At 41.2% G+C, this 25,359-nt stretch overlaps 1 protein-coding gene across 1 annotated transcript; it reads right to left on the bottom strand.

Annotated features, from left to right (window-relative positions):
• Nucleotides 1–4,673: 4,673 nt before the first annotated feature.
• On the bottom strand, nt 4,674–25,359 carry ELMOD1 (ELMO domain containing 1). Its single transcript, XM_009947385.2, has 10 exons — nt 25,215–25,359; nt 25,022–25,050; nt 23,695–23,792; nt 19,146–19,275; nt 15,850–15,983; nt 14,603–14,671; nt 14,290–14,313; nt 12,042–12,092; nt 10,405–10,538; nt 4,674–4,846 (listed from the first exon to the last, which is right to left on the bottom strand). Exons 1-10 carry the CDS (start codon nt 25,357–25,359, stop codon nt 4,674–4,676), a joined length of 987 nt encoding a protein of 328 aa, XP_009945687.1.

Below are 25,359 nucleotides of genomic sequence, written 5' to 3'. Positions count from 1 at the left end.
CTATGTGTGCTGCTCACAGGGGAAAGCACACAGCCAGTCCTGCTATATTCCTACATGATCTTATAGGAAGACTCCCGTCTAATCTTTGGCAAGCCTTATAGAAAACCTGCACTGCCGCAAACTAAGGAAAACAATGAATAATTCATTTTCTTATCTGTTTCAGGATTGTTTTCTGCAAAATATGTATTTTAAAAATTCATGTGATTTTTAGCTGCACCATGCTGCAGATGCAAGTGTAGAGAGGAAAGCCATGCTGTTTTCCTTGGTGTAGCCTGGAGGATTCATTAGTGCAAAATTCCAGCTCACAGTGGGTGAAATTCCAAGTGAAGTGTGAGAGACGAAAATTGGGGTGGTTAGCAAGATTCAAAGTAGAACAGTTCTCTGAAAATCAGAGATTATGAGAGTCATTCACAGAGGAGTCTTCCTATGATGCCAAAATAGTCATATGATGGTGATGTCAAGCTTGTCAAGAGCCAACTAGTGGACAGAAAGAAGTGTATACAGAGTTTCCCTATTTCCCAACAGTATTTGCCAAACACGTGAACTTAGTGTTTACAGAATTGCATGTGGTTACTGTTTCAGGCTGCAACTGATTCCTACCTCAGTCAGAGCCATCCAAGCAGCAGAGCTGCGGATTGAGGTTTCCTCTAGAGCTCATGCAGGAGTGACTCCAATCTGCCAGACCTCACTAGTGGACAACCCTGCAATGCTGGTCACCCTGTGGAAGGGTCAAAAACCTCAGGTCATGTTATGACAAAAACGGACAGGTCAGCGAATGAAACGCTAAAAGATAACCATGGCCCATGAAGGGCAGGATTAAGAAGGAAATGATGATACCAACTGCATAAAGGAAACAGATGTGTGCACGATGCTACCAGTGATTCTTTGGGTTAGTGGCAGCAGATTTCAGGCAGGCTTCATCAACCTGAGCATCAGCACTCTGTTCAGAAACATCCTGCTGCACCTAATAGCACTTATCTCAACTGGGAACATGCTGAAAATTCTCCACGTGCAGCAAAGTGCTTCAGTCAGCACCACTAAGCCATCGCCACCCGGCTGTGCCCCACAGGGCACACAGCACAGACCACACAGCAGGTACAGGTGCTTTTAAAGATTGCTCTTCCATTAACGAGGACAATGGATTAATACCTTTTACCCTCTACATGACAGGAAATTTTCCAGTCCAGCTTCAGTGCTGCTCTGGGAAACAGCCAGGAGATACAATTCTCCAAGACAAACTGCATAGATAAGATGGACTTTGCTTTTAAAAATAGTACATAGAAATACCACTAGCACCAGCATTTGAAAAAGTACCTTCTGAAAGTGACGGTAAGAACTTCAGCAAAAATAATTTTCCTTTCCCCAAAGGAAGAAAATAGCTACAAGCCAAAAAGTGACGGGAAACCAGAACAGCACTCGTCCTCCTCCCGGCTGCAATGAAAACCCCAGGCGCAGATCCTGCCGAGGCTCACAGCCCCAGCTCCACAGCTGCTGGCAGTTGCTGAAGACAAACCAGTGCTCACCTGCGTTGTTGAAGGAGCCCCGGCAACAATTCGAATTCACATTAGGGAGGATAAGGAAGTGTTGGGTGATGGGAAGTGGCTGAATCTGTAATGTAGAGAAATACAGGCCACCCTTCTATAATTTCACATACAGAGTCAAAGAACCACAACACTGCGTGACCCTTTTTTTCTGGCTTTAAGCAGATCGAGGTAAACATTTCTGCATTTTAAATCACATACAACCTGTCAACACCATGTTTTAATCAATTATGTTTTCATCTGCCTGCCTAAAGCCAGACATATTTTGCACAGCACCATTACGCTATCTTGTATTTCATGAAGTGAAGTAGCAGCTTGGGCTTACAAGATGGCTGTGCCTTTTTAAAACACCTGGGTTGCACAGTGCTGCCAACGTGAATTATTTGCCTGAGAAAAATACCTGTTAAAAAAGAAAGGTGCCAAAGAGCTTTACAGGCTGGGCAGGCAGCACTTGCTGCCCACGCTGCCTGCGCCACGCATGGTCAGGGACAATGTCTTGCCTGCAGCAGGCATCCGGCCAGCATCATGGGAGCCTCTGGGAGAGGAGATGCCAGGTGAAGTGCAGCAACCACAGGGCTGTGGAAAGTTTTTCAAAAGATCCAACCTAAATCCCCTCTACTCTTAATGAAGCCAGATGAGTATAAATACTGATTCTACTTTCTTGAAACAACTTTTTATACTTCTTTTTTTTTCCTGTTTCTTTCATTTTCTTTTCCCCAGGGAAAGCAGCACCCAGCTCCTCAGTTTGGAGGTGTATCAGTGAGAGTGTAAATTCTCATTTTTTCAAGAAAAATTTAGGTTTGCATCATGGTAAGAGGCCATTCCTTGGGAGGAGGGAAGGCAGTGTCGGACAGACATCCTCCCTCAGCAGCGCACAGCCAGTTTGGCAGTGACCAGGGACATTCTGTGCCCCAGGTTTGACAAGGATTTTGAGAGCAAGGATGTCACAGGCCAAAGCTGAAGCATGAGTGGGTGGGATGGTAAGAACTGTAGGCACCAGCATGCAGGGGCTCCACAGGAGGAGGAATTTCACACTTAGCTTCAGGAAATCCATCTCCCTGCAAGACAGGAAAAACAATCACCCAAAGCAGCTAGATTATAGTGACACAATCTGACACAGAGCCAGATGACATTTTCTGATTTTATTTGAAGTTGACACCTTGAGACAAGGCATAGCAACTGAAAGGATCACACTTGTAAGAAGGTAGCAGGGTCCTTCATGCCTCCCTCCCCTCCAAATCCGTGAACTCCAGTGCAGAGTATTAAAAATAAACCAGCGTAGCCTAACAAATTGCAGAAGGTATTTAAGTCAGAGTGAGGCAGGGAAAGAAAGCAAGAGTCTAAGATTTGAAACAATGAAAAAACTGTTGCTAGAAACTTATTTTAGAAGTTTCAAAAGCAGCACAAAGAAGTCCTTGGTACCTAATGATTATAAATAACCACTTTCCAAAAATCAGTGGTAGTAAGTTAAACATGCATAGTTTTTATTTCTTAGATTTTCATGCAAAATATGCATTAGTTAATATTCTAGTTCTGTATTTCCTAATTAATAGGAGAAGACTAATTATCACAATACCCATAGAGTCTTGCTGATTAACTCGGCAATGAGTGCACGTTTCCAGCCCTGGAGAGGAGTTCTGATCCCCTCTTACATTTTAGCAAAACAATGAGAGGGCTTAAATCCAAAAAGGAGTTTCCCCAAGAACTTTAACCACTCCCATTGCTTTATTTTTTACTTATAAAGTGATGGCCCAAACGGTAATTAGAAATGGTATAAAAAAGCCTGATCCAAGGAAATTCAGATTACCCTTCAGACTAGGGAAATACCACAAAGCTGTTACATTCCCTTTCACTTGATCCATTAAAGTAAAATAGCTGTCATGTGTATTACTGCGTACCTCAAAAATAAAACCCACAGTGCTTCAGTTTAGAATGACATAATTTATTCATATAATTCACAAGTAGTTGGACACTACTCAATGTAATCTCCATATGCAAGTGATTTACACAAACGTATAATACTAAAATTGAGTGCTCAGAAGGTAAAAAATACCATGGGTATGAAATGCCATGGTAGATGCTGTTCAATATACTACACAATCTTAGTGTCAGAAACTTTTACTCATCTATGTTTTTAGAAAAAAGGCAGTTTGCCATTTTTAATTTGTTTTATAAGTAGTCTGGGAAACTCAAGTGGTTTTGCTCTAAACTTTCTAACCAATTATTTCTTCCCGTTCTTCAGAATTGAATTGACAACCAAAGCAACATTTTCAGTAGTCAAAAAAAAAATATATAGATTTTTGCTCCCCTGAATTCATTAAGCACAATGTGACCAAATCACGTTGCCTTCCAAAATGTGACACAAAATACCAACCCCTGTATATTCAAAGGAATGTGCAGGAATTTAGACCATGCTTCAGCATGGTGGTGTTGGTGACAACAGCCTGATGACATAATTTTTGGCCCCTGCCAGTAACCAGTGAGTGTGTTCGCAGTTCACTGTGAATGTATTAGCATCACCAGACCATTTGGTATTCATGCAGCTGTGGAGTCTGACTGTAATTCTGCATAAACTCATCTCACTGCAACTTGTATCTCATAAGCCTCATTAATTCTGCATTAAGCATATAATGGCTGCATGGAGAAAATTGGACTGTAATGTATTTGCCTGCATCAGATTAAATTATGCACATTATCTTCTAGACAAGGTCCAAACATATATTCTGCTTGAAATGCCAGTAGTTATCTTAAAACATACCAAGAAGTTAAAAAGCTTTCACGATACAAGATCCAGCTACTTATTCCACATATACAAAAACACAGCTAGATAAATACAATTCAATTGTCAATGCTGAATTATGAGGAAAGTCTAAAAAAATAGAAAAACTCTGATACCTGGACATCAATTCAGAATGTAACACTGCATAATGGGGCAATATGAGCAGCCATTTAAAATGAGAAGTCCCCAGCAAGAGAAGCATAAGGAGATCTAGTATGCCTGACAAAAATAAATGAATACTGCACCGAAAACATGCGTACAATCTCCATGGTCATTCAGTATGCTAGCGATGGTCTAAACAGTGATCTAACACAGGAGTGAGACAGTGTTCCCAAATAAAATTGAGTGGGTAACTACATATTGATTAAACTTTCTGATGCAGCAAAATGAGGGCACAAAGCCATCTCTGGGTTCTGGAGCTGTTTCAAGATTCGCTTGTGAAATTTCTCTCTGACACGATTGAACTCCATTATGTCCAGTGGATCCTCTTCAATCCAGAATTTGTGGAATTCATGCATTAAGTAGCCTACAAAATAATAAAAAAGGAGAAGAAGCGATAAATACAGCATTGTAAAGATCACATACAAAATTAGAAAGAAACCTGCAATTAACAACTACGTTTTACACAGAGAATCCTGGTCACTGAGGCCTGACACCTCACAACACTATGCAGGGACAAGACTAAATTCATTTTGGACAAGCCCAAAATTTGCTGAATATTACACATCAGCCGAACTTCTCACAATAAATACAAATAGTCACCAGTTGTCTTAACATACAGGTACATGAACTAAAACATTAACCTAACCAGTATAAAAGCAGGGGAAGATGCTGCTGATGCTGCTCCACCAGCCTTTTATTTATTTCAAGTTCTGCCTCACAGATATTTCCTCATGGCAATACTGCTTATTTTCCACTAAAAGAGAGCCTACTTGTAGGTAGCATAACAGTTACCATCACGTCTTTTCTGTATTAGTACTCCCTCCTCATGCACAATTTTACCTTGTGTGTGCATGACCTTGCTGGAAGTGCTGTTTAACACTTATGCCTATGACCCTGGAAAGATGGATGACAAAGTGACACACAGAACCACTAGCTTTGGTAAGACATCCCTGTTATAGGAAGAAACTTGATTGTAAACTGGGTTTGATATACAGGCCTTTACCCTCTCAGTTCTGAGCTGTTCTTGGACTCAACCAGCTTCACTGACAGGAAAAATGTTACATCCAGCATTAGGACTTCAATGAACTGGACTCAATCTCTTGATCCCAACTTCCACAGCAGATGAACCATTGAATAAGAACAATCTTTCCTCCCAACACAGCAAAATGTGCAAGTAAGCTTTCTGTATTCCAGAAAGTGAGGGCACTTGTAAAAAAGGCTTAATTGCTTTTATCCATTTATTTCTATTGTACGACAACACACACATTTCTAACATAAAATTTCAAGGTATGTTTGCACAGTCATATTTTTTTTCCGCATCATCAATCTGAGAAACTTAATTTAAGAGGTACTTTAAGTACATCTTCAAATCTCTTCCAACAGGCATAGGCTGTTTCATTCCAAGAAAAGTTACTTTCAAAGAAAACTCAGTAAAACCCCTTTTTAAAAAAAATCTCTATATAAAATGTAAAACATTGTTAGACCTTCACCCCCAAAATCTAGATTTCCGAGAGGTACTTTCTGTACTTCAGCAGTGACTTGTTGAACATGCTACTGAGCATGCCATTGAGCAATGCAGTTTCATGCATTGCTTGTACAGTCAGAGAAGGCAACAGAGCCTGAGAGCAGTGGGCCAAATGCAATTCTCAGCTTCCTGGGTGTCTCCCCAGCCAGAAGGAGCAGAAGGGTACAGATGTGGTGGATCAGCATTTAGGAGGTCCATGCAGTACAACTATTGTGTTCCTCTACCAGCAAGGCTGCTGGCTGGGCAGTGGAAATTTGACTTTCCAGTTCAGTTAGACAACCTGTAGGCATTTCATGCAGCCTAATGGTATCTGGGTTTGAAGGAAATTTGAAGGAAACCTAGGATGACTGTGGTAGGGAGAGCAGAGAAAGTGCAAGACCATAAGAGCAGGTATTTATCAGATTCAAACAGATAATCTCTGGATGAATTGCCCTTTGCTCCAGGAAAGTTTGTTGAAGCTTTCTCTACAATAAAGTCCATTTGATAACCCCAGGTTTTTCCTAGGACGGGAGGCAGAGTGTGTAGGAACATTCACCACCTTTACTGGCCCAGAGATCCGTGCAAGTTTTATCCTGCTTTGTAACTCATACATGCACGGGCTATAGAGGAAGAGCTGTCAAAAATCAGCTCTCCCTCCAGTGTTGTCATGCTGGACTGGCCATGTGGGTCAGCACACACACTGGTCCTGTGGCACAGTCCCAGGGTTAGCCAGCAGAAGTCCCTCCTGCAGCCAAGACTTTGGCAGTGGCAGCAAGACACTGGAAAGGTACTAAAACATGCCTCTTCCTCCCCAAAATTCAGCAGTGGGGGATTTTAGATGGAACAAGAAACCAGAATCAAGAATAGGATTTTGAATCATAGAATTGTTTAGGTTGGAAAAGACCTTTAAGATCATTGAGTCCAGCTGTTAACCTAACACTGCCAAGTCCACCACTAAACCGTGTTCTTAAGTGCCACATCTACACATCTTGCAAATACCTCCAGGGATGGTGACTCCACCACTTCCCTGGGCAGCCTGTTCCAATGCTTGACAACCCTTTCAGTGAAGAAGTTTTCCGTAATATCCAATATAAACCTCCCCTGGCACAACTTGAGGCCATTTCCTCTTGTCCTATCACTTGTTGCTTGGGAGAAGAGATCGACCCCCACTTCACTACCACCTCCTTTCATGTGGTTGTAGAGAGCACTAAGGTCTCCCCTCAGCCTCCTCTTCTCCAGGCTAAACAACCCCAGTTCCCTCAGCCGCTCCTCATCAGACCTGTTCTCCAGACCCTTCACCAGCTTCATTGCCCTTCTCTGGACACTCTCCAGCACCTCAAGGTCTTTCTTTCAGTGAGGGGCCCAAAACTGCACACGGTATTCGAGGTGCAGCCTCACCAGTGCCAAGTACAGGGGCACGATCACCTCCCTACTCCTGCTGGCCACACTATTGCTGATACAGGCCACGATGCTGTTGGCCTTCTTGGCCACCTGGGCACACTGCCGGCTCATGTTCAGCCGGCTGTCAACCAGCACCCCCAGGTCCTTTTCTGCCAGGCAGCTTTCCAGCCACTCCTCCCCAAGCCTGTAACGCTGCCTGGGGTTGTTGTGACCCAAGTGCAGGACCCGGCCCTTGGCCTCGTTGACTCTCATACAATTGGCCTCAGCCCATCGATCCAGCCTGTCCAGATCCCTCTGCAGAGCCTTCCTATCCTCCAGCAGATCAACACTCCTGCCCAACTTGGTGTAATTGGCAAACTTACTGAGGGTGAACTCAATCCTCTCATCCAGATCATTGATAAAGACATTAAACAGAACTGGCCCCAATACTGAGCCCTGGGGGACACCACTTGTGACTGGCCACAAGCTGGATTTAACTCCATTCACCAAAACTCTTTGGGCCCAACCATCCAGATAGTTTTTTACCCAGCGAAGTGTATGTCCATCCAAGCCATAAGTGGCCAGGTTTCTCCACGAGAATGCTGTGGGAAACCGTGTCAAAGTCTTTACTGAAGTCCAGGTAGGCAACAACCACAGCCTTTCCCTCATTCCCTAAGTGGGTCACCTTGTCATAGAAGGAGAATAGGCTACTGAAGCAGGACCTGCCTTTCATAAACCCATGCTGACTGGGCCTGATCACCTGGTTGTCCTCTACGTGTTGTGTGATGGCACTTAAGATGATCTGCTCCATAATATTCCCCGGCACCAAGGTCAGCCTAACAGGCCTGTAGCTCCCCGGATCCTCTTCTGGCCCTTCTTGGATGGGTGTCACATTTGCTAACCTCCAGTCAACTGGGACCTCCCTGGTTAGCCAGGACTGCTGGTACATGATGGAAAGTGGCTTAGTGAGCACTTCTGCCAGCTCCCTCAATACCCTTGGGTGGATCACATCTGGCTCCATAGACTTGTCCGTGTCTAAATGGTACAGCAGGTCACTAACTATTTCCCTTTGGATTACCGAGGCTTCTTTCCACTCCCTGTCCCTGTCTTCCAGCTCAGGGGGCTGGGTACCCAGAGAACAACTGGTCTTACTATTAAAGACTGAGGCAAAGAAGGCATTAAGTAACTCGGCCTCTTCCTCATCCTTGGTCACTATGTTTCCCCCCACATCCAATAAAAGATGGAGACTCTCCTTAGCCTTTCTTTTGTTGCTGATGTACTTATAGAACCATTTGTTATTGTCTTTTACGGCAGTAGCCAGATTAAGCTCTAGTTGGGCTTTGGCCCTTCTCATTTTCTCCCTGCATGACCTCATGACATCCCTGTAGTCCTCCTGAGCTGCCTGCCCCTTCTTCCAAAGGTCATAAACTCTGAGTTTTTTCCCCAGAGTTCCAGACAAAGCTCTCTGTTCAGCCAGGCTGGTGGTCTTCCCCGCCGGCTTGTCTTTCTGCACATGGGGACAGCCTGCTCCTGCGCCTTCAAGATTTCCTTTCAGAATGTGCAGCCTTCCTAGACTCCTTTGCCCTTCAGGACTTCCTCCCAAGCGACTCTATCAACAGGCTCTTAAACAGGCCAAAGTCTGCCCTCTGGAGAGGGCATAGCAGTTATGCTGAACCCCCCTCCTGTACTTTTATGAGAATCAAAACCTATCATCTCATGATGACTATGCCCAAAACCACCACATCACCCACAAGTTCTTCTCTGCTCACAAACAACAGGTCCAGTGGGGTGCCTTCCCTAGTTAGCTCCCTCACCAGCTGTGTCAGGAGCCTCCTGGACTGTTTCCTCTCTGCTGTATTGTATTTCCAGCAGACATCTGGTAAGTTGAAGTGCCCCACGAGAACAAGGACTAGCGATTGTGAGGTATGGGAGCCAAACCAATCATACTGGACACAACCGTTCACAACGCCATAGGCACGTCAGGAATGTGGTGAAAAGACAGAATAATGCTTCCAATGAAAAGAGGAGCTGAAGATGCGTAAGTGGATGTTTAGGTAGATCCTCATCTGTCTTTTTTTATTTAACAAGCCAACCACCACCAAAGACAAAAGCCTAGCATCTAAACTGCCCAGAGTTTCTACCAGCCAGCCTATCTAAGGCAGCATCCCAGAAACCATTGCAAGAGGGAGAGCCCTGCTACAGCATGACATCTGCCCACATAGATTTTGGGTGAATGAGTCTTATTAAGTAGCACCCTTGTTCTGAAAAGCCTGTACAATTAAATGAAAGAAATGCACAGGACACTAATATTTGCCATTTATCCAGTTAAGTAATAAGAAAATATTACAGCTGCAAAACAAAAGATCTGTTATCTAAATAGCCAAACTTATAAAAAAACCCCAAACAAAACCTTTGCAATTGTCATAACCGTAGAAAATAGTGCAACTTGACTTCTTGTTATCAGTTTCTTGCCTATACATTGAAAAATACTAGAAGTGTTGCTCCCACTGTGCAAGGATGTACAGCAGGTCTGTGCTGTAGAAGGGATGCTCATATACAGGGGAAAGAGGTGGGAAAATATTATTTTGAAGGGGGACTCTATTGAAGGGTGGAGGGTAACACTTGAATGTAGATGTAAATAATCTTAAGACAGTTGGATTTATGGGGAACGAATCTCCAGAAGCTCTTTAAAGTACTTTATTATTATTATTATTATTTAAAACCAGTGTAAGAAGATCAGAAGGTCACTTGTTCAGGCACTTGGTGGGGTTTTTTGTGTTTTTTGTTTGTTTGTTTGTTTGTGTTTTTTTCTGGGTGTTTTTGTTTTGTTTTACCCCTTGGTTTGGTAGTGGCATCCATCACAACTAAGAACTTAATCCAAACACCCTAAACACAGGAGAGCAAGACAAACATGATAGTGTCTGTGCTGTGTCAGTCTTTTTTTTTTGGTGTTTTTTTTTTTTTTTTTTAAAGTATGGGTAGTACAAAAGTGTTAGCAGGAGTACAAATTATGTATTTCCCAACCCCTCACCACTTACAGAATGTCTGCTGAAAGTGAGTTAGTGTTGGTGCTTCTGGAGCAACATTGTAGAAATGGGTCTTCAGAGCTCCACTCACAAGCAGGTTGTATGCGAGGTCTGTTATGTTAATGCCCACGATAGCAAAAGAATAGCTGTAAGAAAAAGCAACAGCAACATTTGTGGAAAGTTTGTCTTTTTTCAACATGCTATAAAGAAACACTGATGACACTGACACTGCAGATTCTGTGTGCTACTGAGGTGTATTAATGCTCTCCTTTGTGAGCTTCCAAGGTGGGGGGTGCAAACAAGAAGAATGTTTATCCTGCCTGCTTTGTACGCTCTAATGGCAGTGTTTCCCTTGTGAAACATATGGTCACAGTGAAAACAGGAGTTTCAACACTGTGCCAGTGTTTTCAGTGGAGCAGCATAGATTCATTCCTATGGAACAAAACAAGCCCAGGCCTCCCTAGGCTCCTGCACTCGCCTCTGACACAGGGCAAGCACTCCACGTGGTGGCTGTGTCTGCAGGGTGACACAACATTTACTATTTCAACCCATCTGCCCCACTAGAATTCATTACCCACAGTTGGGAACATCAAATTTCAACAATCAGTCCTATAAAGATATTCATACAGCTAAAAAGCCTGAAAAAGAGATCCAGCAGAGTCAGGTCTCTGTTAGGAAGAAATTGGAGGTAAGATACACAGGCCAGAAAACAGGCAAAAACCTAAATCAGAGCAGGCTGGAAACAAGATAATTAGACTCATGAAGCAAACTCCTGTCCTGGTAAGAGATATCAACAATGATTTGGGCATAACAGAACTCTGAAATTGGAAGTTATTTCTTAGTTTGTGAGCCTGTTGCATGAAGAACTTGATATTTCTGGCAGTGACTATTTCCCAGGAAAACGTACAATGTCTCATACTGAGAGACACATTTCGTGATAAAAGCAAACTTGTTTAGTTATTCAGAGATTTTTTCCTTTTCTTTTCTAAACGCAGCTATCTTCTGTAGACTATGCTGGGTACTTTTTCAATTACCTCTATCAAGCAAATAAAAATATTTTCCTGGGTTTTAACCTTTGATATATTTCAGGAGAAAAAACCCAATATATGAAAGTCCAGAAGTTATCTGCAATGTGAGGCCTCATGGCAGGTTTCACAGAAAAATGAAAGGTGGGCATTAAAATGTTGTATTACAGATTTTCAGATACACTCAGAAGGAACATCCAGTTCCATACTCATGACGCAGCTATACCAAACCCTGTACTTAAGGAGAAAAAAACCTCACTACTATTTCTTCCCTATTATACTTTCCTGAAAGCAGATCAGAACCTGTCTCTGACAGTAAGAAGTGAGACTTGACCACATTATGGGTTAAGAAGAATTAACAGGATATTCATCACTGCACTATTCACAGCATATAGAGAAAGCTTCTCCTTGCTACAACAGTTTTGGATTATTTTTCCTAATTCTTCAAACTGGTTTTCCTGTAATTTTTGATCAAAATCAGAGTGTGGTTAAGACAATACATGTTAGTGTGTACATTGAAATTTCCTTTAAAAAGTAATCAGGAAACACCTTTTTCCCCTCAAATACACAGCATCATTGTTAACTATTGTGTTTGTGGCAACTTTAAAAGATTTTTAAACATACCCGATTGCTTTATCAAACTTTTTCTTCTCCCACTCGGCTTTGCTGAATTGGCTGAGGGGAAAAAAAAAAAAAAAAAAAATTAAAAACCAGATATTGCCATGTATTACTAACTGACAAATATTTTCTTTCAATTGCTTTGATATTATAACATTGACTGAACGTGGTATTTTACCTCCATTGATATGGCTCATCACATTTAACTCTGCTTCTGACTGAATGGATTGGTATAAAAAGACTTGAAACAGATAACTGGCTTTATAGGATTGCTGATAAACTTGTCTCATCATTACAAAGTATGCACCTACTCCATGCTCTCAGAAAAAGCCAGTTATTTTCTATATTGACCACAAAGATGACCCATTTCAGTTAAGTGTGAGCTATACAGATAGTTGAAAATATTACATTTCTTTTAACTAATCAAAGATGATTTTAGCCTTTTGTGCTTTCAAAGATATACACGACACTCATCACTGGAGGCATGATTCACCTGAGGCAGCAAACATGAAAAATACTCGTCTGTCCAAGCAAATTAGAAATCTCTCAACAGCCAAAAATAAGGAACAGTATTTCCTATTATTTGGCACAATAATGCATAGTTTTTTAAGGACACAATTCCCTCCCTTAAAACAAAATTAGTCAGGGAACAGACTGATTTTAGACCTGATTTCTGCTGTTCAACAGCATTTTCATTTAAAAGAGCTGCGTGATGCAACCAGTCAGCCGACATCCCACTAACCAGGCTTTAATCTAATCAAATGGAGCAAGTTTAGCAGGAATCATTGCCTGCATTTATCAACAGCTAAAAGCAGGCACAGAACCAACCCTAACCAGTGGGCTATAACTTAGATATGCCTGCAGGAGTTTTGCCTTGGTAAGGCAGATAAGAGTTTGCAAGTTTTAGATCCCAAATCATACACAGCTATGTGTGAAAGTATTGTTCTTGGACTATACTTGAACGACAGTAAGCCAATATTACACTAAAAAAAAAAAAAATCCTCTGAGTTTCATGTAAATACAGTATTTAAAAATTGTTGCCATTAATCATTTAAGATGCTAATAGGTTCATACCCATCCTGACTTGAGTGTTACCAGGTGGCACGTGTGAAGACAAAACTTCACCTCCTAAATGGCTTAGCGTACAGAAGTACATCAGTCTTCATTCATTCTCTAAAATCTTAACCATCTTTGCAGGCTGTGGCATAGCATCAGTTAAAAAACCCCAAGCAAACATGAATAATAAAGTGGCACATGAAGGATGTGGACAAGCGATACCATTCAACAGAAACAGAGAGTACATTGATCACGTTCACATCAGAAATGAGCACAGCTGATAAGCAGTCACACCAGGAAGAGCACCACAGGTACCACCAGCAGCATCTATCTTCTACCAAATGCTCTTTCAAGGAATGGAAATTGCACATGGTCACACAGCACTCCAAGATGATCCTCTGTAATCAAATGTGTAAACGAAGAACACTAATGTGTTCGCATCTTCCAAGTGCTTTTTGTCACAGAATTACCACTGGGAACTCAATCACGGAATACTGAAGAGATCAAAAGCTTCACAGGATTCAATTGTGGACCTGCTATATGGATATCCTACCTTACTGGCAGAAGAAAAATGTCTTTTAAGGCAACTGATTACTATGTAACTGGCTAAGAGGCATCTCCCCTGGAAACAATTATGAAATAAATCTCCTTATGGGCAAATCATTCACAACACAAAATTTCTGCCACTTGAATGTACCTGATCTCTCAACAGTCAGGACAATGGACTAGCCAGATCAGACCCATCATTAGTCAAGGTAGACAGAATATGTGACTACAAATAAAGGGGTCTTCAGTTGTGCCAACAAGTCCTTGGCCTAGACTACTCTTGATTATGAAGTCAGTCACAGCTGTTGTGACCATAGTGGCACTGCGTAGCCTTTTTTCCTACAGTTAAAAGTCACACAAAATTTGTTCATTAAGCCTAGTACTAAATAGGTCTAAAATACAGTGCTTTAACTCCATCAAGCAAGGTTGATGACATTCTTTATATATAAGCATGCTCAGATGTACCAGTGTTGCACCATCAGCTACATTTGAGTTAAATTTAGAGCAAGGAATATGGATCTCTTTGGATCCATATGTATGGATATGCATTGCAACAAATGCTTTCAGTTTATAACACGCCAAGTTGCACTATGATTTGGTCTTTATTTACATGTAGGGTCTCATAAAACTAAGAGAAAAGAAAAAAAAATACCTTAGTTCCTTCTTAGTGACTTCCCTTCATTATGAAAAGACAAAAGAATTAAAAGAAAGGTAAATAAAAATACAAAATCACTTGAAATTAGAAGTATAAGTGAAAACATTTAACACTAAGTTTAACTATTTCTAAGATTCAGTATACAAGTTTGCCTTTTGATCAGTTTTCATGAGCAGTACTTGAAAACAGATAGCATGTGGCAATACCCAAGCATATGCCCCAGAAAAGAAAACAACCCGAACAGCGCCCTCCCCCAAACACAGCCAGCACAGTGCCCTCTCAAGTTATTTTCTCTGGTCTCAAGCATTACCTGTACTTAGGCTGAAGAGAATCACAGAGAACTTGCTGAGCTATTTCAGTGTCCCATTCAGCAAAGTACCTGCAGATATAAATGTTTAGGGTGAATTGTTAAAGAAACTCAACAAAAAAAGCATGTTAAGTCACACTAACATACACACCCTTTTAAAGGTTACTACATGTGTTATGCAGTATGAGTATCATCAAACATGTTAAATTCATTAAGCTACCACTCAGACCTGCAAAATGAAAGATAAAAGCAGCCTCAAATCATGAGTGCAATCCTACAAGTGCTTAGTGAACGTGCATTACCCACCCTACAGAAAATCAGTTGCTTATTAGCATAATAAGCATGTTGGCTGCTGAGGTCAAGAGAAAGCAGTTCAGGCCTTTTGATCTGGCATATTCATTAAGCAAGATAAGAGTCATCACAGGAGACTAAGAAATGAAATACATGGTAGAGATTCATCTCCAATGGAAGTTCAAAGCCAGAGTCCAGATCCTCAACTGAGCTTTGCTAGAGAACGACATATGGACAGTGGATGATATATGCCCTTCAATCTGCAAAGGCAAAAAAAAATTTCTTTTTCCCCTCATAGGGAGAGGTTATTTTACCAAACGTTTCCAAGTTACGTAACTACCTGCAGTAGATACAAGGGCTGGAGGACATAACATGCATTGATCAATTCCCAAATTACCAACCACAGATATGGTACCAACATCTGGTGTGTGTGAGGTGGAAGGGAAAAGTGATGTAAACTCACTGCTTAATTTTGAGTATCAACAGAAATTGAAGAAGTGGTTCAACTACAGAAGTCTGCCATCAGTTGCTGCATTTCAAGTGTTTTGACTAAAATTTCAGCATGAAATTCCCAAACAAGAAAGCTGAGCAGTAACAGAACCCTCCCACCTACCCACTTCCAGGGCATTTTGTTTAAGCAGATCCAGATATTGGTGAAAATATAGTTTACAGTTTCTTTCTTGTGGGAAGAGAGTGCTAGCTTACTGTGTCACAAAGAAACTAAATAAAGGGCTTAGCAAATGGTATTACTGAGTTGAATTAGGAATACTTAAAGTCAATTTCTTTAACAAGAGAAACCCTCAAAAAATTGGGGTACCAAATAAATTCTTTCAGGTTTTTATATGAAATCCCTAACACTTTTATAAGTTATTCCCACAGACTTGCTGAAAATCTCCAAGTAGCGCTGCTTTTCATGATTTCAGACACACATAAACCCATCTACAGAGGAACATACTTACACCAAGTTATATAAGCCCAGGAGACCCATCCCTCTAAAGTCTGTTTTAGGATCGTCACCTTGGAAACCAATTTCACACCACTGCTTTGAAATCCGAGCTTTCAGTGGTGAACTGGGCTTCAAGCATTTCCACAACTAGGAAGATTACAGGTAAAACATAATTAAACTTCCACACGTTAGTACGGCTTTTTCTTCCTTTTAAACCAAGCTAAACCAAACCACTGCGTTGCTTTCCCAGCAACCCGAACATAAAATCAAATTAAATTCCCAGGGGTGAGAAGGGTGGGGGGGAAATCCCAAACCACTCTTAGGTATTGCAGAGGTTTCAGCCCTACAAGGCCCTTCTGACCTTATCGGCAGCTGCTGTAACGTCTTGCACAAGGACTTGTTTTGTTCATGCTTTGTGCATCAAACTAGTGTCTGACTCCATAAGCAGAGACATATGAATGGGCTGGAATTTGGTTGTAAATCACTGACAGAGCAGCAGGCAATCAGCCCTCAGGTCCCTGAGGCTCTGCAGCAATCTCTTCTCCAGCATGTTTGCAAGTCGCTGGAAGGGTTATAAATCAAGAATGCTGACTTGGCTACCACAGTGCTGAAAAGCAAATCAGAGAACATAAAAAGAAAAATCCATTCAAGAATAGCATGTGCCACCGTCATATTTAACTAAGGGGTGAATCATTCATTGATCTCACATAAAAGAAAAGGACAAAGTGATTTAACAAGCCAGATCCTCAGCTGGAATAAATCCACTTAGCTGCACTGGTCCAGTGACTTTAGTGCCTAAATATCACGTTGCTAGGCACCTAAAAGCAGCCTAAATTGACATGTCTGACAAACACATACGTTTCTGCACACCTCATGTGTCATATCACAAACTGACCCTTTCCAAAGTGTTTAAGAAATCAGGTGTTCTCCATAAACCCACAGCTGGTAAGTAGGGCCTCAAGAAACGCACTTAGACAAAGCCTACCCAAGGGAAAGAGCTGTATGCACATTTCCCAAATAAAAAATTCAGAAACTGTATTAATTTTAGCAATTGTAACTGCATTTAAAATGAAGTGCATTAGGAAGGTTAGAACTTTAATGATTTCTCTTCGTAATGACTGCATAAAGCATCATTGTTTAAATCATATTTGCTATCTACCTTGTTCATCCATCAACAGTAAATACAGTATTCTTCATTAGTTCAATAACATTAAGTTAATCTTTCTCTCATTCATAAAGTGCCCTCCTGGTAAACATGAATAAATGATAGACATTAGGAACCTGAATTACCCATTACAGAGATCACTTAGCAGAATACCTAGAAGGAATGAAAACCAACTGACCTATTCTTCCTCAGCATGGGTTGGGAACCAAATGAAACCCTTGGACATATTTCCATTTGACATGAGAATTTGCAAAAGCAAAACACCTACTGTAAACAAGTGCTAATACACAGGTTACACTGGAGGCAGATGGTGAAACTGATTTCATCAACACTATGAATTTTACAGTGTAAGCTGCACTATCTCCCCTCAGACAAAGGCTCAGTTTCCATCCTGCTTTTATTCTCCTGCAGTTATGTTTTTAAAGCACTTGCATGACTACACATCATTGCTGACATGATTCTCAGGCGCATCTAGGAACTAGGACCTTGCCCTCACAGGCTGGGTGGCTGGTAAGGAGACCACAGCCAGCTTCTTGGATCTTCTCATCTGTGACCCCATCCACAGACCCAACTTCTTGCTCTCTGGGCAGTGTAGATGACCATTGTATTTAGGAACGCTTTCTTGGAGACAAAAGCCCTCGTTAAACCTGCAGCCAGGTACTGGGTGCTTTCAGGGACGAACATTGTAAGCTGACACCTAGATCTCCCCCCTCGAAGACACAGGCTTCCTTACTGGGTAAATCTGTGTGCCCTTTTAGTTACAGCCCACTCTACCTCCAGAAATTTGCACGTTTGGCTACACCAGGGCAGGACTTGAATGGGAGTCGTCCATCTGCCCCATCCTCCCTGGTGGCTAGAGCACTCCTTCAGGGGCAGCTCTGGATTTTGACTCCTCCTTAGCGAAACTCCCGCCTCCTAGCAAGAAGCCAACCTTAAAGACAGCTTTCCAGACACTTACAGGAACACCTTGACCATTTAAGGCATTTTTTCAGAAATAGTTATTTGCATCCATAAGTGCTTATATAAGATGCCTACTGGGAGTTTTGGAAGTACCTGGAAGCTCAAGTAACTAAGGAAAAATTTCCAGAATTCCCAACTGTAACTTGTGTAAAGCATTACACTGCAAGGTAGAGCGTGGGAAAGAGCTTCATCTTCATGTGTTGGAAAAATCCCAGCCAAATTCTAACAGTGGCAGAAGCACATGTAGTGTTTTAAGTTTTCAATATTTTTTGTTTAAAGCAATTTAAAAAACAAAACCAAAACCAAACAGCTGGTATGTTTTTATAAGACCTCTCAAAATTCTCTAAGAAGGCATTTTGCTCGTAGATAAGCTCATTATCACTATTCTGTGTTTCTTCCCATTTCGCTGAAGCATCTTGTGCTAGCTATGGTCAGAAACAGGATCAGAAAAAATACTGGGACTGGCTATTAGACCATATTTCCTTTTATTCTGTCCTCAGTTCCTTTCGAATGTAAGAGCTCTCTAGCTCTCCCTCTGCTTATGGCTTCAAGATAGTCTTCCTAAAAAAATACTTTTATTTTCTGCTCCAGTATAAGGCTTTCCTGAAAACATGAATTAAATAAAACCCAATTGGTATGGTTTTCATCACTTTGCATGTATTATCTAAAGAATGGTTTCATTTTATTTTCATTTGAAAATATGTTTGGTAAATATAAATGTGTAAGTCATCATCTCCCATCCTTCCATCCAACACAATGAAAGCTAGAGGTTTGCCATTGGGATACACAGACAATGACTTACAAAAATAGAAGAAGTTGAAGAAAAAAAAAGTTTATTCTGGTTAAGAGAGAAAAATACTCTTCTCATACTGAAGAAAGGTGTATTGAAGTAGGACATAGGGCTGTTCTTCCAGAGCTCACACTGCAAAGCTGTTATCTACAGTAAGAGCTGAATATCCAGTGCCTAGATATCGTCTAGCCAAAGGACATGTATTCATTGACCGGGGAGTGAGCTGCTTCCTTGGCAGGTGTTACACCCAGACCAGATTAGTGTGCTGTATAGCCTTAGCTTAAAACAGGTACATGATGGAGGAAGGTGACAACACTTCTCAATGTTTTAAAGAGGTTTATAAACCAGGCTGTTTGGAGCTGACATGAATAAAGGATGCCCTCTAAGTACTTACCTTCAGAAGCATTTCCTCATGTTTTGGATTTTCCGAATCGTATGGCTCTCTGCGCAGCTTTTCAACCTCTGCAATCAGATTTCTGTACCCCACAATCTGCAGCAGGCATGCCTGAAGAGATACTCCCAACCTGGGGTGGGGGAGAGCAACATAATCCAACTCAATCGTACGGAGCCATGAAACAGCACTACTGCATACATACCCATTTAATTCACATGAGTAATGTTACATCAACGAATTGATAGTCTAACACTAACTACAATGGGAGAAATTCCAAGAGATCAATATTACATCAAACAAGGCCTTGTGAAATGCATAATCTTATTTAGTGCCTTCCTCAGGTGACAAATTTGGGATTTTTTAAAAACAGTGAATTTTCTCATTGAAATCTCATTATAGCTATTCACAGTAGTGTTGAACACCTGCAACAAGCACATCACTGAATTCTTCCACTCATTCAAATGGCAGCTTCTCAAACGATGCCCTGAGACCAGAGTTGTGAACTTAAAAACGGGTGAGGGGGAGAGGAAACTCAGCAAAAACCTAGAAATATTAATTTTGCTTCTATGCCACAAAAGCTAGCATAGAGAAGCTGAAAAACCTGAATTAACATAATTCAAAGATCTGCCTCGAGGCAGCTTTTTTTTTGGGTCTCATGTTAAGAATCACCATAATGGTTCTCTTTTCATTATAATGCAAATTTTATGTTTCCTTTTTACATTTCCTGATGCATCATTTAACAAAATCCCACAAACAAAAAACCAAAACACCCACCAAAAAAACAACCCCACAACCTGAAACAAACTGCCCCCCCAAACCTCAACAAACATGTGGCTTGCAAGTCTTTAAATTACAACAGTTTACTCAGCTTTAGGTTAAGATTTTATAATATTAAATACAAGTTATACAGTACAGAACTGTCATGCTCCTAAGAACCCTTTAATTTTTAATGATGTCTGAAATTATATGAATGCCTAATATGAATTTGGAGGGCACAACTAAATCTATACCATCATTCCTCTGTGAAACAGGCTGCACTGACGCTAAGCTGCACAGGTTCCTCATCTGTCTTGTTTGATATACTGAAACATTTTGTTTATTCCATAATACTGTTAAATTTGCTGAGCAGAAGGATTTTCACTGCTTATCTTTTGAGATTAATCTACAGAATCAGAGATGTCATCATTAGGCCATTTCTCTTGCTGCAATTTCATGCTATTTGTGGCTATAACCCTTCCAGAAAAACCTATGCACTGTTTTCCTTCCTTTGCTTTTTGGTGTTTTTTGTTTTTTTTTTTTCCTTAAACATGCTTCACTTGCTATATCCTACAATTTTACAGAAAGTCTGCATTTCAAAGAAAGCTGAAAAGCCTGACAAGACTGTATGTGAATCGCTGTAGTGCATCACTAAACCACAGCCATAATGTTTTTAACTACTCTATAACCTCACAGTAGTTCAGAGAATACCACAGGCAGTGGCAAAGCAATTTTATATTTCAAAAAATACATTTTTAAGTTCCAAGTTGTGCAACATATACAAAGGAAGCCACATTTGCACTTTATCTAAAATCAGTCAAATGCTTCATGCAATGTTAATCCCACCTCCCCACCCCTAGGAATAGTTTCCCCATTCTCCTTTTCATTAAGCTTTTGCTCTTCTCCTTGTCAAACAGAGGATGCCAGTGAGCTGCTGATACCCCACACCTCCTCCCTGCCATCCCTGTGCTGGCAGTGGCAGCTCTCAGAGCACATGAGCCATCTGCCTGGGCTTTCATCCCCACTGCACTCAGCTCCAGGAGTTCTACCAGATGGAGGTGAGTCCAAAACTGGGAGTATTTAGTGACTGCTTCCATAGTTAGTCTAGACTGCATGTGTCACCACCTGGTTATCCAACCTACTTGCTTCCACCACTAAATACACCCACTTATGTCAGAAGCATTGATAAAGGGAAATGACTGTGGGCCTCCTCCTCTTCAGGTCATGTCAGACCACAGCCTTCAAGAACAGCTCAATGCAAACAGCCCTTGGATGCTAGTTCAGCTCTGCAAAGATGCTACATTAACAAAAATGACTGCATACAGATGCGCAGAAACACATATAGTATGACACATGTCCCCTTGTCCTTACCCCAGGAGATTTCAAGTCTCTACTATGCAAGGGAAGGCCAGACTGAACAAGACAGCTTGAACGCAGGGGTTTTCTAATGTCCAAGAGTAGGCAAACCAATGGATTTTCCTTAATCCTCTCTAAAGAAATAGCTGACCTGCTTTTGCTGAAATTTCTCCAGAAAACTTTAGTATAAAATAAATGGCTTGCATGTAAAACTTCAGTGCAGATGCTTAGTTTAGAAGAACTAGGATTAATTTAAGGAGTGATTTAGTGTCAAGGTTTGTTTCTACGTATGTGGCACCACCTGGCGCATCCCAGGCCTCCATTGCTCACTGTTTTGAAAAGAAATTTCACCAAACTGGGGGAAGTATAAGGGGAGATGCGGGACGAAAGACTCTGTCCTGTAAAACATTGAGTGCAAGGGTTCTAGTGAAAAACGATTAAGCATTTGTTCTGTGCTATGCATATGAATACCACCTGGATTAAACAAAAAATAGTTCACATTCGTTTGGTTGATTGATTTTTTTTTTTTTTTTTTTAAATATTAGGACCAAATCACTCAAAATGTAACTTAGGGTTCAGAAGCCTGATCAAGCAAGCAGAAATCATTTGCATCTCTGCTTTCTCTCTCTTCTGGAAGATAACATTTCTTCAGAGACCAAAGGCAATGCCATGAGAACTAGATTATGATCTTTGTGTCACACAAAACACTATGTTAATGAAATCTGTTTTTTCTTGGAATTATTCCACACAGTTACCCAAGGGTCCAACACTGAGAAGCGAGTACTTGAACAAGCCTGATTGCTAATGCTGCAGTTACTGTAGGGGGCCTAGAGGAAAGGTGGGGAGGGACTCTTTACCAGGAAGTGCAGTAATAGGACGAGGGGTAATGGTTTCAAACTGAAAGAGGGGAGATTTAGGTTAGACATTACGAAGAAATTCTTCACTGTGAGGATGGTGAGACTGGAAGAGGTTGCCCAGAGAAGCTGTGGCTGCCCCCTCCCTGGCAGTGTTCAAGGCCAGGCTGGATGGGGCTTTGAGCAACCTGGTCTACTGGGAGGTGTCCCTGCCACGGCAGGGGAGTTGGAATCTAGATGATCTTTGAGGTCCCTCCCAACCCAAACCATTCTATAATTCTATGATGCCCACAGGCTACGCTCTGAGCTGTGCACATTTACATCCTGCAGTTCTTCCTCACCAGATGGGCAGCCTCTCAGCAAGGCCTTGCCATCCACTTGAAGCAGCTGCTCTTTTATCACCCTCCCTTTGAAGGTCATGTGGGCAAGGTCCTGTGAAGAGACACCCCTAGAAAAGCTCTGGGCCCACTCCCAGAAGATCTTCATATGGCTTCTCATCTATGAGAATTAGGTATTTTCTTTGTTTTGTTTCTTTTATATTCTTCCCTTCTTTAATGATTGGGTCACCATGTTTTTAAATCCAGGTGGACAGTGGTCATTGTCTCTCAAGTTAGAGAGACACCTAGTGTACTCTATTTCCCTTATGATCAATGAATTCTTATTTTAACACTACCCAGTTACTGTCCTTTTCACTGGGGAGTAAGGGCTGGGGGGTCATTCCTGTAAGGAGACAAAAACAAATGAACAAAAATATATTTTTCTAACTGAGCTTTTGGTTTTTGTTGTTGCAGCAAGACCGTGGGACCACCTCACCTGTTGATGCTGCTGACCACTCAAAGAAAAGCAGCTATCAGTTTGTGGATGCCCATTTTGGTTTATGTACATCAATTTCAAGCGAACCTCAGACTGATCACCTGAATAATACAACCCTCAACGTTTCTCCCACCAATTCCTAACCTAGACCATGTTGTGCCTTAAGCTAGGGGCTGAGAGGTAAGGCAACAACAAAAGCGTTATCACGTACTCTTGAAATATGCACTTGTAAGTTTAATAGTTTGTCGTCAATCTCTTACCACCATCATCTTGCAGCATTAAAAGAATATCAGCTATGCTGTATCTTTAAAACTTGCGCTTGGATAATTAAAGGCAGTTTTAAAATGTAAACCAGTATACTGTTTACATCAGTTACAACAGGATGATTTCTTCCCTACTCAAAAGACCGCATCCAGCCTTGCTAAGAAGCCATCACTGTCCCTGCCAGGACCACCTGCCTTTGGTGCTATTTTATCCCTGGTGAAGCGACCCCCATAAATCAATGCATCAAGAATATACTAAGACAGCACGATTCAGGAAGCAGCTAAGTAAAGAGACTCAAGACTTGCCTATTACAGTCACCGTAAAAGATAATTCATTTTTCCATCAGCTTTTCAACAGCAAAGCTTAAGTTGGAGTTTTATGCTGAGAGACGGAATTCATCTTCAAACTGTGTTCCACAATAGCTATGGAGAACCAGTTCTCTATGGATTTAGACACTGAAGAAATCAATAATTCCCATTTGTTTTGTAAGAAAACCGCGAACTTACTGTGGATTTATATCTGGATTAATCCTTTTCAGCTCCATGATGTCGTCTATAGTTTTTTCAATAGCATCAGGATGAACACTTACTGACGTTTGCAGCCGCTAAAAAGAGGTTTTAAACACATATTAGTTCTCACGGAAGATATTATTCAATAGAAGTTAACAATGGTAAATTTGATACCCAAAAGCTTCTAGATTAAGAGCCCAGAAGACACAACTCAATATATACACACACCTTTCCAGTCTATTCAACACTAGTGACTAGTTTCAGAGTGCTAGCCCTATAAGAACTTGAGTCATGTTGCCTTGCCCTTGCAGTCAGTCTATCACCACATTTCTGTAGCAGCTGCCAGAGAAGATGATCTGCACTGAGGCCTTTGATCAAGAAGCAGCTTCAGACCTTCTGCCTAATTACACTGGCATTACTAGCATTCATTTGACACCCCCTCTCTCAACACGTTGCAGTATCACTGCAAAACATTTTTCCTTTCTCTTGCATGTCATTCCACTGTAGAGGTGCCCCTGGAAGTTCAGTATTCAAAAATCAACATGGTTTGAAAAAAATTAAGAGGTTGACGTTTCTGGTGTTTTGTCTCAAAACTACACAAGTGCTTAAATGCAAACTTTTAAATAAGTTTCTGCCTTTCTGTTTGTGCTAGAAGTACATGTGGAAGCTATGCTGAACTATGAGCTATGTGACATTGGTTTTGCTAATACTGAGGTAAGCTTTTCAACATCACTTATTCTCATGCCAAAGAGAAAAGCACGTCTGAATGATGCTATTTAACACATACAAAAATGCTTTGTGAGAAGACTTTAGGTTAGCACAACCAGTGCTACAGTGAAATGACAAAGTGACAGAGGCTCTTCTCCATTAATGTATCTAAAAGGAAAGCAGAGAACAAAGTTGTCTTGGCTATCTAGGTACTGCTGCCTTCAGCCTCTTTTATCCCTGCTTTCCAGATAAAAAACCCCTGAGGTGTAAAGTCTGGAAGTGACTGACTGCAGATTACAGAAATTCTAAGACAGGATGAGGAATCAAGACAAGAAATCCCAAATTACAAACACATCACCCTTGTCATCTCTACCGTGGTCTGTTGCACCCTCGATTCCATCCGTGCCACAGTGTGCCTGTCCCTGGAGCACAGGACACTCTCCCTGACTTTGCAAGATCACCTGCTATTGCAGACACAAGACCCTCTTCAGTAGAAGATGATTTTAATGTAAAATCATATCAAAACTTGAAGTGATTTTTTTGGGGGTGAGCAGAGACTGAACAAACCAACTGCACAGGACATGACAAAAGGTGAATGATGAGATCTTTCACTCACCTTACTTTTTGAACCTTTCAATGATGCCTCTGTAAGAGAACAGTATTTGAAAGCATCATGTCAGACATGCTAAGTTTATATAGGATTAATTTAACAACTTATTTATGTATTTATTTGTAAGAATGAAGTCATACTATTTTTAGCACATGCAGAAAGGTACAAAAGCATGCAGAGCTAAATATTTTGCAGTTACCTATTTTCATAGTTCTGGCAGCTCCAGGTTTGGTATTGTAACAGATCCTTTGCAATTCACATTGACCTGTTAGTTTCCTGACCACGAATTTCAGGCAGCGCCACAAGCATTTGCAGTAGAAGTACAGGCATACCTGGACAAACAT

The sequence above is a fragment of the Leptosomus discolor genome, chromosome 1 (genome assembly GCF_034619465.1).
Source record: "Leptosomus discolor isolate bLepDis1 chromosome 1, bLepDis1.hap2, whole genome shotgun sequence".
NCBI classification, from domain to species: domain Eukaryota; kingdom Metazoa; phylum Chordata; class Aves; order Leptosomiformes; family Leptosomidae; genus Leptosomus; species Leptosomus discolor.
This window is presented reverse-complemented; position numbering and strand designations above follow the sequence as displayed.

What these genes read in the sequence shown, in the direction of transcription:
- ELMOD1 (XM_009947385.2), bottom strand. Translation starts at nt 25,359, where the DNA reads ATGTTTGTCCAGGTATGCCTGTACTTCTACTGCAAATGCTTGTGGCGC. An exon ending in TGAAAGGTTCAAAAAGTAAG is followed by an intron (nt 23,793 to 25,021) that starts GTGAGTGAAAGA and finishes ACCTCTTTTTAG; the next exon opens with CGGCTGCAAACGTCAGTAAG. An exon ending in TCTCTTCAGCCTAAGTACAG is followed by an intron (nt 14,314 to 14,602) that starts GTAATGCTTGAG and finishes TTCATAATGAAG; the next exon opens with GGAAGTCACTAAGAAGGAAC.